The following is a 14,349-nucleotide window of genomic DNA, read 5'->3' as shown; positions in this document are numbered from 1 at the left end:
CACCAGTAAAAAACAATATTATCACCAATGATGCATACTACATCAATATAAAAAGAAATCAATATTTTTAACATTTAGAACAATTTTTTTGACAATGATATTAATTGTTATTGTTATATTAGATTTATATCGCGCCAAATCACCTACAGGTCTCTAGGCGCTCGGAAATCGATGGAATTTACACAATAACTTCATGCAACACAAAGAGGCAGTGCAGCAGCCAACCTACATTGCACCCAGAACCTTTCCAAACAGCAGTGTTTTTAAGGACTTTCTGAACCGCAGGAGATTCACTTCTCTGCGTAGCCCTTCAGGCAGCTTATTCCATAGCTGAGGGACCAACACTGAGAAGGCTCTCCCTCCCTTGGTTACCAGTTTGTACCGAGGGCAGACCAGCAGCTGAGAATCAGAAGATCTGAGTGTTCTTTTTGGGCTATACACTTCCAGACGGTCTCTGATGTAAGCAGGTGCATGGCCATAAATTGCCTTATGGGCCGTGCATAGACTCTTAAACTCTACCCTCTCTTTTATGGGGAGCAATGCAGGCTCTGTAGTAGGGGAGAGGCCTTGGTCCTTCTGGGGAGTCTAAAAATCAGTCGCGATGCGTCGTTCATCACGATCTGTAGTCTATTAGTCAGAGGTTTGGGGAGACCTAGATAAAGGGCATTCCCATAATCTATTCTTGAGATAATTGTTGCCGCTACAATTGAGCGCAGCATGGACTGAGAAAGAACGGGAGCTAGCTTGCATAACTGCCTGATGATATTCGTGCAGCTCCCAACAACAGAGGAGATTCGGCTGCCCATTGACAAGTCACAGTCCAGCTTAATCCCCAAGCTCTTTACATTTGCGCTCGGCTTTTGAGTTGGCCCTAACTCCCGTGGCCAATAGAGATCGCTCCAAGGTGAGGTGGTAGATGGAATTACCAATACCTCGGTCTTGTCTGGGTTGATCTTCAGCAGATTTTCAGTCATCCACCCAACCGTATACCTTAAGATGTTCTGCGCTTGGGACTGCGCAGCCCCTGTGTTATCGATACTCAGCACAAGCTGAGTATCATCAGCGTAGTTAAAAACTCTGCAGCCCATGTTGGCCAGGGATGCAATCAGAGGTTGTAGGTAAAGATTAAACAGTAGTGGGGACAATGCGGAGCCCTGTGGCACCCCACACTCTAAAGTCCCCACATCTGATATCAAATCCCCCAGTTGTATCCTCTGTGTCCTTCCCAAAAGAAAGGATTGCAGTCAATTAAAAGCCAAGCCTTTGACCCCAAAGTCGTCCAGTCTTTCCAGGAGCAGGGCATGGCTAACAGTATCGAACGCCGCTGACAGATCTAAAAGAATCAGGGCGCTCGATTTCTTAGTGGCAACCATGCCTCTTAATTCATCCAGCTCTGAGAGCATCACCAACTCGGTGCTGTGATGTGCTCGAAACCCTGCCTGTCGCTCGTGGAGTAGACAATGAGACTCCAAGTGAAGGGATAGGGACTTCAGGACATGCTGTTCTAGAATCTTAGAAAGAAAGGGCAGCTGGGAGATTGGTCTATAGTTCTTCAAGACCGCAGGGTCCGCACCGGGTTCCTTCAACAGGGGCCTAACTCGCGCTTCCTTAAATTCAACAGGTAGGTACCCCGTTTCTAGTGATCTGTTAAGGAGAGAGATAATACGCTCCTCCAAAATGGGGCGTGCTACGCGAAATACACTAGGGGGGCACGGGTCAGCTGGGGAGCCAGATTTAGTTCTACCCATCAATTGCTCCAAACTTAGCGCATCTATCTCTGGGAACTCCACAATGGTACAATCAGTGGGATTATAGGGGTCAGGGTGTAGGGCAAGTCCATTCACCGTATTACTTTTTATTTCCGAGATGATGTTCTCCACTTTCTCTAGGAAATATCCCTGAAAGGTGTTACAATTTATGGTAATTTCTGAGCTTTCCGGTTTCTTGCTCAGCTCAGATAAGATTTTAAAGGTCTCTTTCTGGATATTCCCAGCCTTGTTTAAGCGAGACTCATAATGCTCCGCCTTTGCTTGCAGTATAGGCTTTTTATACATATGAAGGGAAACTTTATACTGATCCCTAGCTATGTCATGTTTATATTCATGATATTAATGTTATTGTGATATTCTAGACACAATATTTTTATAACACAATATTTTTGATTATATATTTTGTCCAATTACAAGTCAGCCTTATTAAAGAACTGAGGGATGAGGTCAATGGCCTAAAACAAGTGTTGTTCAACATAAAAAGTACCCTTGCCAAGTTAGCTGGTGGTTTCTCTTACTCTCCTTGTGGGCTGTTCACTGGGGCTATAAGGCCTCCTACTTTAGGGCCCTGTCCCAAAGACTTGCCACAGGCTCTACCCATTGGGCCGACAAAATATTTTAGAAATGTTGATCAACTAAGGTTTTCTAACATTTACAGAAACAGCCAACCTCTACTCCTCTCGCGGCAGTTTTCATCTGTACATTTACTTAAGTACTCAACCTTTCACTGTGGGGCAAATCAATTCCTTACTCATCATCCATGTTTTCCACAAACGCTTAGTATTTCTTCGTCAAACTTTGTGCCTATCGGTCCCAAATATTTTCAAGATGCTCTTCGTAAAAGGGACTTGATTACGCAACGATCCCAAGTTGGCAAGTACTTTGTGACCCCAAGTGGGTATCACTGTTTTTATGACAAAGGTCTCCAAATTACCTTTCGGATCCTTTGAAGATAAAGTTTCTTTGAAGAATAAGGTCTTCCTCTGGATGAGGAATGTCAAACGTCGGTCTGAAATCTGTTTTAAACTGAGGCCTCCAGGCATTGGCAAGGGAGGGGGGCTGAAGGCATTCCTAATCCTGCTGCTCTCTCAGTATCTCCATTGACAAGGGATTGATTGCAGTTGATTGACTGCACAATCCCGCTGTCTTTGTAGTGGATTATAGAATTTCTGCAGTTCCTGAATTTTGTCACACAGCCCGGGAATGTTGTCCATCCTGCCAGAGAGGCGTCTCCCTGTTATCCTATTGTTTTTGATTCACTCCCCGGCAGTTTGGACTACAAATTAAGTATTAATTCCTTCCCACAGCAATTGGCAACTAATATACAGCTGGCAAACTGGAATAAAGCTGGAAATGAAAACAACATTGATTGATGCAGAGTAGGGAGATTTAATTGACAAATATCAAATTTCTCTTTTAAGTAACGTGGGCATTACACAAGGTGTATAGACAGAGGTTTTCTACATACAGTATTGAAGCCATGGCTTCAGAAGCAGGAAGACCTTTGGGAGGTCTTACCTTATGGATCAAAATATCTCTTAATTTTGCAATCAAGGTTATTGATACCGGCTCCCAGACCTTCTTGCTCCTAAATTAATACCTAAATAAGGGGCCCCGTATTTTCTGGTAAATGTTTATAATAGGTCTTGTACTTTTAACAAACCCTCCCAAATCCTGAATTCTTTAAACACACTGATAAAACTCCAAGGTATGGGCTACTATCTTGTCATTGCAGCCGACCTCAACACTATTTTGAACCCTATCCACCTTTATTAGAGAGGACCAGGGTACATGATGAATGCTAGCGTATTTCAATTGTGGAAAAATGTCAGGATGTCCTTGACAGCTTTACAGATAGCAGGCATAACTGCATCACATAGATTAAGAGTGTGCAATGGCCGCTCTACTTCAGATTCCAGAGTTAAACCGACTTTTAAGAGGGGGGGGCACAAAAGCAATATTGATTATATACTGTTGGATGTTAGGGTCTGGCACGAGTTGGTCAATATGGAGATTCTGACATGCAGGAAACTGAACATTTACCTCTCTTTTTAAAACTGAAGTGGTCTCAAATAAGGATTCATCCTGTCCTGGGGTACCAATTTCCATATTAACAGTTTTGGATAATAATAGGCACACCATGAAATGGGTGGACATCTCTGGGACAGAGCACATACAGAAAGAGATATATGAAATAGTCAGGCAGCATTGTCAGCACTCAAAGATCAGAATTATACATCCTCTGAGATTATGGATGTTCATAAAGATTTCTTTGCTAGACTGAACCCTGTTTTTGTGAAAAAAACAATTTGTTTTACCACTACTGTAGAGCACCACTGATGAAAGCACTGAAAAGCAATATAAGATCCGACATCATTGACTCTAGAAGGAATGATACCAATGTAATTAAGATTAGCAAATCCAAATGGGAAGTCAAGATGTGGGAGGACTTGCTGGAAGCATCGAGGGGAAAGGAGGTTAAATTGTTCTAGCACTTAGTGACCCATAAGGGTAATAGGAAGCATGCCCGCCCTAAATGTCATCTATCTGCAGGGGAACGGATAAAGCATTTCTCAGCTCTTTATGCTGAGCCAGAATTTGAGGTTGGCAACCCTAAGATCTTCTCTTATACCATAGGAATAAGAGGCGAGCCAGTGGACTTTACGTAAGAAGAAACCCTTAGTGTGCTTTAAGCGCAGAAAGTGGGAAAAGTCCCTGGTCTTGACAGAATTCCTGCTAACGTCTTTTGTTCTCAACTGCTTATCTGGGGCTCCTATATAATAATTTTTTGTCTAGTGCGATAGCAGCTGATGCCGCTATACCCCACTCATGGAAAGAGGCAGAAATCATTTCCATTTCCATAAAGGAACTAGACAAGATCCAGGCAACTCCCGTCTTATGAATCTAATCGACAATACAAAAGATTTATAGAAAACAACTCCTGTCAGAGCAATGGGATTGGATATGGACAAATAATGTGTTGACACATTTCCAATCATGGTTCAAAGCTAACATAAGTTTTAGCATATGGTTTTTGACCATAAAGTGAAAAGCAGTTGACATTGAAAGGGGTTCATTATTTTTTGCATTCATAGGCCTGTAAGCAGAATTCAACCTTGTTCCCAGGGCCAAGCTGTGGGGGGTCATTGGGAAAGCTGGCGTTCCTATTGGTTTATTGTGTATGACTCAGCAATTGAACACTGGAAATTATGCTAGGGTTAGATGGGCCCGGGCAGAGAAACACTGGCGGTACCCCACCTTATTTCTGTTATTCATTAATGGATGTAGCGCCTATCTTTTGCATTGCCGGAACAACTCACCTAAAATGGCTGGGTCCAAGGTTCCAGGCCTATTTTTTTGCAGATGACACTCTTCTCCTCTTCAAAACCTCAAGGAGCCTAAACGCTCTTTTGGGGAAGTTTAGTTCATTCTTCTAGAACCATGGCCTTAAAAACATAATAACAAAACTAAATTTATAATATTGAGCAATCAGAATAAAATGAGAGGGAATGTGATTTTAGAGGTTGGCAGTCTAGCAAGGTTCAGAAGTTTGATTACCTGGTTACGAGAGATAGGGCGTTATCATGAGTTTGTCGGTCCAGACTGCCAAACTCAAGTTGGTGGTCCGACCGCCCTATAACAATTAGGGTGGTCGGACTGCCATGGGACAGGTGCTGCCACCAGGGATCCGCGGTCCCTGGTGGTGTTGCAGTGATCTTGAGGCCGCAATATGCTTGGCGAGGCTGCTGTGACCCCACCAAGCATATTATGTGTTTCCTCTCCACCACGGTTTTCATGACAGTAACCCCGCCATGAAAACTGAGGCAGTGAGGAAACAAAGGATGCCCTACAGGGCCCCCTGTTGCCTCTGCACCAGGGAATGCTTGCAGGGAGGATCATGTTGTGCCCCTCTGTCTGCATGCACCCCCAGTTCCTGCAGGGCATGGACATGACAGTCCATGCCCTGCAGGAACTTGCTTTGGCATTCCCATTGCAGTGCCTTTTTTATATGCACTGCCAAAGAACCGCCCACCAGTGACAAAAAATGTAGTGATCTATCTGGCGGTGGGCACACAGGTTTGGCGGTGCCGAAGCGAGGCGGTCCCGCTCCTGCTCTGCCAAACTCATATTAAGGCCCTCCCATTATTGGTTGGCCCAGATAGAAAAAGCACACTGACACTTAAACACAGAGCTGGATCCATAGTAAGGTTCACCAATAGAGGATCCTTATACCTAATCGCTCCAGCTTTAGAGATATACAAGGCTCAAGCATGTGGGGCAGCTTTATATGGGACTGATCTGTGGGGCCACTGTAACCTCGACCTACTTGATAGAAGCAAAAATGCTTTTATTAAATGACTTCTGAGATTGTCGAAAGCACCCCACTAGTACCGTTGAGGTTTAACTGAAATCTCAGACAAATCTCAAACCTGTATTATACTGTATCAGGTTCTCGACGATTGAGGATTTGGCCCCGTACAAAGACTATCTTTGGGAGATAGTGCACAACAGCTTGGTTATCAAAATCCTTTAGGTGTCTCATGTAAAAATATGGGTGCTTGTATCGGGTTAATCAAATATTGACTGAATGCCTCTACTATACCTAAAAGTGCCAGAGAATCAGTCAACTCTTGCTACTGGAATGCTGTTCTTTGCAATAGAATCTTGACTGTATCAGTGGTTCATATTTGTCCATCAAATGTGTACCACAATTTGAGGTATTTATGGACTATGTTAAGGACCCACTTTCAAGATCCCTGTTTATTAAATTCAGGCTTGGGATCTTGCCAATAGTATTGTTCACCTCCTTGTAGTTCAAAAATAATGGTATTTCTACTAACCTATGTCTTATGGGCTGTCAAACTGTGGAAAATGAATAACATGTTTTATTCTTTTGCTATGTTTATGCAAAACAGGGTACTCACTGGATTGCTCCTCTTTGTCAAATTCTCAAGCAAGCTTGATAACTGGTACACCGGATTGAGAATTTGGAAGTCAGATAATAGGTGCACCACTGTATACTCAGTTTCCAACTTTTTAAGATCTATTTGGCACACTAGACTTAAGGCTGCTGGGACAAATTTCCAATTTTAAGAGTGATTAATATTTTACTATCTTTAATGATTTTTAGTTCTTTTTTATTGTATGCACTGTGCACTTTAAGTTTACCTATAATAGATGGTGCTTGATTACCCTAGAAAAAGTGTATATTACTAGACATTACGGACGACGTAGGGGACCAATTTTAGAGTTTACTTCCAGGTTTCTCTTTTTGATGTTTTTGTCTTTCTGTAATCTGTTATAGTATGGAGGTACTCTATTGTGCTCTACCACATACAGAAGCAACAAGATCTTAACTTATTTTGCATCTATTTTAAATGAATTGTGTATTCTTCTTTTAGAAATAGCTTCAGTATAGAAACTCTCGATTGTGCCATGTCGTAAAATGATGCAATATGTTTTGAATCTAATCTATTTTAATATTAGTTTGTACTGTAATGAACTGCCTATTTCTGTTTCTATATCATGCATTCATTTATTATTGAGATATTTGTTATTGTGTACTTTTATGGTTCTCTGAACCAAAATAAAGTTTTGATGAAGACAGCGCCTGATATTTGACCTCAGTCTTTGAATGATCAGCAAATGCGACAGGATAAGAACAAGATTTAAAGGACTGTTAACATAAAGGGAGTTCGTGGAAGAATACAGTAAACATGCTTTAGGCAACGGGAGGGACGAACTGAACGTAGAGCGCCTAAAGCAAAACAAGCCAGCAAATAAAAAGCCAGAAAATGTGAGTTACAAACCACAAAGCCAAGGGTAATCAATGGGCAGAATGCATTCCTAGGTCAACTTTCTAAAAGTCCCCAAGATGTCTTTAGCAAACCAGACAGCTGCACTGTCTGGTAGGCTGCGACCTAAAAAGTAGGTCATTTAGAGGCATCAGTAAGACAGTGTAGGGCACATGCCAAAATACAGCGGATGCCGCGTCCATCAACGAGCTGTTTCCTCTACCAATTTAGAGGAGAGGAAACTACCTTGATTCCGGTGGCAGAGCCTCAGCCGTTTCTGCCATGGGTTAACACCCCACTCATGGCCCATCCATAAGAGGCCGCCGGCTCGCTTTAGAGGGCTGGAAGGCCCAATATATTTAAGGAAGACCTGTTGATGCTGCTATTTCCTGTTCACAATGGCTGTGACTGGCACAGGGTCGCAAACAGGAAGATGAAGAAATGTGCCCTAAAGAACAAGGAGAATACTCCATGTGCGTCAGAGACATTACTTTTTTGTTTTTCAGAAACACCCCGTGATTTTGGGGTTTGTTTTTGAAAAACAAAAACATTGTCAACAGACCACCATGACATGATATTTTTTGAGTGAATTAATTGAATGCATAGTATTGTAGAACACATATTGTGTACTGTCATTTTTGCAGCACTTAACCTCGTGGATTTTGCTGAGCTGTAGATAATGCAGAGAGGTATGTCTACAGCAGTAAGAATATGTATGGATACGTACAACATGCGTATATTTCTGAGACATACTGCATTGAATGTTGTCAGTCTCCAAAAATGAGGAACTCAACATAAATTGTAAGTGTAAATCTACGATCTGTAGATTTCCTCATTTTTCTATGAATCCTGAAGCCATAGTGCTGAAAAACATGAATTCAACAGCAGTTATTTGATAGCATCTGGAAAATGTTAGTCGTTTTGGTTTTGACTATAACACTTATATTAATGTTTATAATAACATCTAAAATCTCACGAAAAGAACATTTCACAACTGCTATAAGAAAATTAAGGACACAAAAAAGTTCATTGGTAAAACAGTCATACACATTTACTAACTTGTTGTCACGGACTGCATACGTGCACGGTTCAGTGACTTTCAGCTGCAAGATGGGAGCTTCATAGTAATCGCTGAGTAGAAGCACCATATAATCCTGAAAGGGAGCAGACAAATGTAATGAGTTAATTAATGGTAAAGAAAAGTTTCAGCTCTCTACCCAAGATATCATTTTGCTGCCCACCCTAGATATGATTGTGGAACAGCAACTCTTACTGTACCAGTGAAGGCCAATGGCAATTTACAAGTATCAAGTGGAACATAAGTATAGAAAAGCTTTTTGAATATCTTTGTACATTCCCCACAGCTCAATTTAATTATTGTCCTTTCCAACCACAGGCTCAGTGGTCTAAAAGGGTACAAAATTACATCAACTTACTTTGGGAAGAGGCATATTAACACAGCTTTGGACTCTAGATGGGCGGGGGACAGATATACTATTCCCAGTCCAAAGTTCTGGTTTGTAGATATTTAGTTTCCCCTACAAACATCTACTGGTGACTGCAGGATGAGACTGAAAAAACTGCAATTATACATACATCTGTAAATAAAGGTGTGTATTGTGGCCTCTGGTCCAAGATTTTGATATTAAGGTAATCTCCGGTGTTTGTCTGCTTGACAAAATATTGATTTATCAGTACTTTTGTGAGTCATGCCCCGATTAAATCATGTGTTTTTATTGACAATGACAATGTAAGATAGAAATGCATGTGTTTTAATAACTTGTTCAAGGACAACTTTACTGAAGAAATGACTGAGGTTACCAAACATGAATTCTACAACCTACTTTGGACAAGCTTTCTTTGAATGGAAAGTGTCTGAGTGCAACTGAAATTAAATTACATTGAAAATTAAAAAGGCATGAATTATGGGAGTCAGTATTGACATTGCCTAAAGTTCTTAAACATATATATATCACTGTAAAGAGAAGAGGGAAGACTGGTAATATATAGTCAGTCTAGGAAATATAGTTAATTACTCTAGGTAATGAGTAAATGACCAAAAAGGCACACAATAGGTCATAAAAGAAAAATATGATTTCTGGATTGACCAAATGACACATCCCATTTTTAGGTCTCGCTGTTACTGCATCCGAAGGATGCATCCAGCTGGAGACTTATAGCTGCCCGTCTCGGGGGAATGAGGGACAAGAGGGTGCCACGCGCTTCTCTTGTGCTGGATTTGACTGCGTGCATGCGCACCCACATTCACGCATGCGCACATACACAGCCACACGCATACACAGGCACACACACCCCCCCTTGTCGCCGCCGCACCTACACACACACTAGCGCACCTACACGCACACACAGAGACCCCCCACACACACACCAGTGCACCTACACACACGCACGCACGCACACATACAAAGACCCCCCTCCCCCCGCCGCCGCCGCCATCGCACACATACACACACACAAGCGCACCCCCCTCCCCCCTAGAACTAAGCCCCACTTACCGCCATTCGGGACTTCTGTAGCCGGGGCTCTCCCTCGGGCATGGGAGCCCCGCTCTCAGGCACTCCATGGGCCCATGCGCGGGACTTCCGAAGACGGAAGTCCCGCCCAAAGGAACTGGCTCAAACGCGCTTCCGCAGTGACCAGACGATAGCAAAATCATTTTCACTGTCACCATCATGCCCCATCGTCAGGATACCGCCCACAGATTGGGTTCGAAGGACAACCAGAACTTGCTGTCTGCCTGGCAGTCTTGGAACATCAAAGTCTCCTATTGTCAGAATGGATGCCTTCACTCGTCATTGTTGATTAGTTTATTCATTTCCTTTTGGTAATTTTCTCGTACTCCAGATCTGGCATTCAGCAGGAGTGGTGTGATATTGAGTCTCTTTCCACCCAAAGCACTGTTGACTTGGAGTTTTTCGGGTGGGACTGTGAGGTGTCTGGCGATTAGTCTTTTTAGAACGGTGTATCGTTCATTCTGCATGCTAAAAATTGGCTTTTGCGATGCAGACCACCTTGACTAAGGTTTGCATAGACCATTTCCCTGCAGCCACCTCAGTGTGATTATGTGGTGTTTGATGCATTGCGACGGAAGTCGTCTGCTAATACCCGACTCTGGAATAGAAGTCCATCGGTGAGGAATTTTTTGGAGTGGCCACACATGACTATTGTTTTATTTTTATTTTGGGGATCGTTTCCTCTGCTGCAGTTTTGTTCATTACCTCCAGTTATGGGTATATTGAGTAATCCTCAATTAGTACCAACACATGTTTGCTGTCAGGCTAACTCCTAAAGTCAGCACTGGTTTTGATCCAGGGGCCTTCAGGTATTGCCTCAGTGATGACGAACGTTCGAGATTCTGATTGGCTGGTGGCCTGGCACATCCTGTTCCACTTTGTCATATAGATGAGGAAACCTGTTTTTGATTTGTATGAGGCTCTTAGTCTTAACTGTACCCTGATGACCATTGTTGGCAAGGTGTACCACTCGCATTTTCATATCGTTGTGGTTCACCAGTCAAATTCCATGGAGGAGGCATTCATCTGGTGATTCGGAAAGCTCATAAATGTTCATGAAGGAGGGACCTCTGAATTTGTTGTACTTCCCCAGTCCTCTGGAATAAGTTGTTACTAAGGGAGGCCCACTGCCCGCCTCTCACTGCATGGACGGCCACCTTTAAGCAGTCCTCGAATTCTGTGATCTGTTGAATTTCTTCTAAAGATATTGGCAGAGGCATCAAGCTTTCCACTTAGGTACTCTTCAGTGCCCGGAGCTCAGTCTTCTTCCTCAGGGCACACCCCTCACCCCCCTCACCCTCACAACCCTCTCACCCTCACACACCTTCATCCTCACACCAGCTCCCTCACACCCCCTCACCCTAACACCCCCTCACCCTCACACCCCCTCACCCTCACCCCCCCTCACCCTCACCCCCCCTCACCCCCCCTCACCCTCACACCCCCTCACCCTCACACCCCCTCACCCTAACACCCCCTCACCCCCACACCCCCTCACCCTCACACCCCCTCACCCCCCCTCACACCCCCTCACCCTCACACCCCCTCACCCCCTCACACCCCCTCACCCTCACATCCCCTCACCCTCACACCCCCTCACACCCCCTCACCCTCACCCTCCCTCACCCCCCTCACCCTCACACCCCCTCACCCTCCCTCACACCCCTCACCCTCACACCCCCTCACCCTCACACCCCCTCACCCCCCTCACACCCCCTCACCCTCACCCCCTTACCCCCCTCACACCCCCTCACACACCCTCACACCCCCTCACACCCCCCTCACCCTCACACCCCCTCACCCTCACCCTCCCTTACCCTCACACCCCCTCACCCTCACACCCCCTCACCCTCACATCCCTCACCCCCCCACACCCCCTCACCCTCACACCCCCTCACCCTCACACCCCCTCACCCTCCCTCACCCTCACCCTCACACCCCCTCACCCTCACACCCCCTCACCCTCACACACCCTCACCCCCCTCACCCCCCTCACACCCCTTCACCCTCACACCCCCTCACCCTCACACCCCCTCACCCCCCCTCACACACCCTCACCCTCACACCCCCTCAGCCCCCCTCACACCCCCTCACACCCCCTCACCCCCCTCACCCTCACACCCCCTCACCCCCCTCACACCCCCTCACCCTCCCTCACCCTCACACCCCCTCACCCTCCCTCACCCTCACACCCCCTCACCCTCACACCCCCTCACCCTCACACCCCCTCACCCCCCTCACACCCCCTCACCCTCCCTCACCCTCACCCCCCCACACCCTCACCCCCCTCACACCCCCTCACCCTCTCACCCCCTCACCCTCACACCCCCTCACCCTCACACCCCCTCACCCCCTCCCCCCCACACCCCCTCACCCTCACCCCCCTCACCCTCACCTCCCCTCACCCCCCCACCCCCTCACACCCTCACCCCCTCACACCCTCACACCCCCTCACACCCTCACACCCCCTCACACCCCACCCTCACACCCCCTCACACCCTCACACCCCCTCACACCCTCACACCCCCTCACGCCCCCACCCCCTCACCCACACACCCCCTTACCCTCACACCCCCTAACCCTCACACCCCCTCACCCTCTGTGCAACCATTCAACAACTGGTTAAAATATGTTCTGTTAATGTTTCAAGTTTTATTACAAATGTAACAAAAAGATGTTAAATTTTCACTTCTGTTCTTGGATTTTCGTCACAATAAAATACTCTGAACATAATCTTCACAAAAGTTATTTACAAAAGTTTAAGCTATTGCCATTATAAATTACAATAACTTATTTAAGTATTATTTATTTGAAAAAATTAACAGCCATTGTTATTTGTAATATCAATACATCTAAGTCACGTAAATACAACACATATTGCATTAGAAATGCTATAGGTGTCGCATTTGTGAAAGTTATAACTATTAGCATTGTAAATGACATAGCTATTAATTTATCTATTTTCAAAAACAAAACATAAATAAAAAAATGTGTCATTTACAATACTAATAGCTCAAACTTTCCTAAAGCGAGACCTATTGCATTGTAAATGCTTGTTATATTAGAAATTACCAAAATAAGGAACTTCTAAATTTATAAAAGAGCTTCCAGTGGACAAATAGAATTCAAATACATTGGTTTCTTGATTAGTAGATGACAGGCATAAGAATGAACTAAAAGTGTACATTTGATAATGAAATGTGAACTTAATAAGTGCTTCTGAAATCAACGCAGAAATTCAGCTTAGCAGGAGTGGCAAGCTCATTAGAGTATTTGGAGGCCCAACTACTCACCTCTTTATCTATAATCACTTCAGAAACTATGCAATGTTGCATTTGCTATACACCTCCAGGTCCTCAGATTCGCGGTGGAAAACGAACAAAATGTGCATGTGTGATGGACAGACAGTAGGCTATCAGATTTGTAAACTGTCTATGGGTTTTGAGAAGTGAGAACTAACGCACAACACTCGGCTAGAGAAGCGGGACCTGAAAATCGAGACTACAGCTTTCCAACAGAGCACTCTAAGTCAGCAATCGAAGGTCAATGTCAGTCTCTGTGTTACTCTAATAGTGTAATTGACAGCACAGGTACTAATCAGGTTTGCAATGTCAATTACACTGTCAATTACCTGTAATGCAGGGTAATACATGCCACAGGAAATGCATCAGCTAGTGATAGGAAGCAAGATGCACAAGGCGAAGGAAGAAGTGAGGCCTCCAGAGCAGGAAAACAGTTCAAGATAAACCTCAAAGTATCTCTAATGCTGCATGTATACATATGAGTGCATGTCAGTGTGAGCCTTAATGTGCCAGTGCAAATGAGTGGGTGTTTTCTTATGTGAGTGTGTGGGAGTTCTTTTTCTACCATTAGTATAATGCTCATCCTGGCAATAAAGAGGCAATTTTTGGCATAGTTTGAAAAGGGGAATTTGGAATGTGGTCGTTTTGGTTAGTTTGAGATGTGAGGTACTTTGGTGATATTTTGGTCAATGATGAATCCTGGGCATTTGATGTCAACAACAAAGGCGAGCTAGATGCCACGGCTAGTGAGACATGTTCAGCATTTTGGAATTGAAGTGGGTGGTCACAAGTGTACAAGAGGAATAATTCAGCATTGAGGGACTTGGGTTCAGAGAGAATGAGCTTGTTCATTTTGTAAGATTTTCCAGGAAGACATTTAAGGTAGAAATGACCGAAAATAAAGATTTGAGGTCTTATTGTCCAATTACTGTATGCCTTTTGAACACAG

General features: G+C 44.4%; 1 protein-coding gene across 1 annotated transcript in view; it reads right to left on the bottom strand.

Moving 5' to 3' along the window:
* Positions 1–14,349, bottom strand: part of LAMA3 (laminin subunit alpha 3) — a 1,118,674-nt gene that overhangs the window by 511,710 nt on the left and 592,615 nt on the right. Inside the window, exon 26 of the mRNA XM_086917979.1 lies at positions 8,624–8,718. Within this exon, the coding sequence (XP_086774105.1) occupies positions 8,624–8,718 (95 nt within the window). The remainder of the gene's footprint in view (positions 1–8,623; positions 8,719–14,349) is intronic.

Source organism: Lissotriton vulgaris, chromosome 4_1 (assembly GCF_964263255.1).
Source record: "Lissotriton vulgaris chromosome 4_1, aLisVul1.2, whole genome shotgun sequence".
Lineage (NCBI taxonomy): Eukaryota > Metazoa > Chordata > Amphibia > Caudata > Salamandridae > Lissotriton > Lissotriton vulgaris.
The sequence above is the reverse complement of the archived record's forward strand: the minus strand, read 5'-3'. Positions and strand labels throughout refer to the sequence as shown.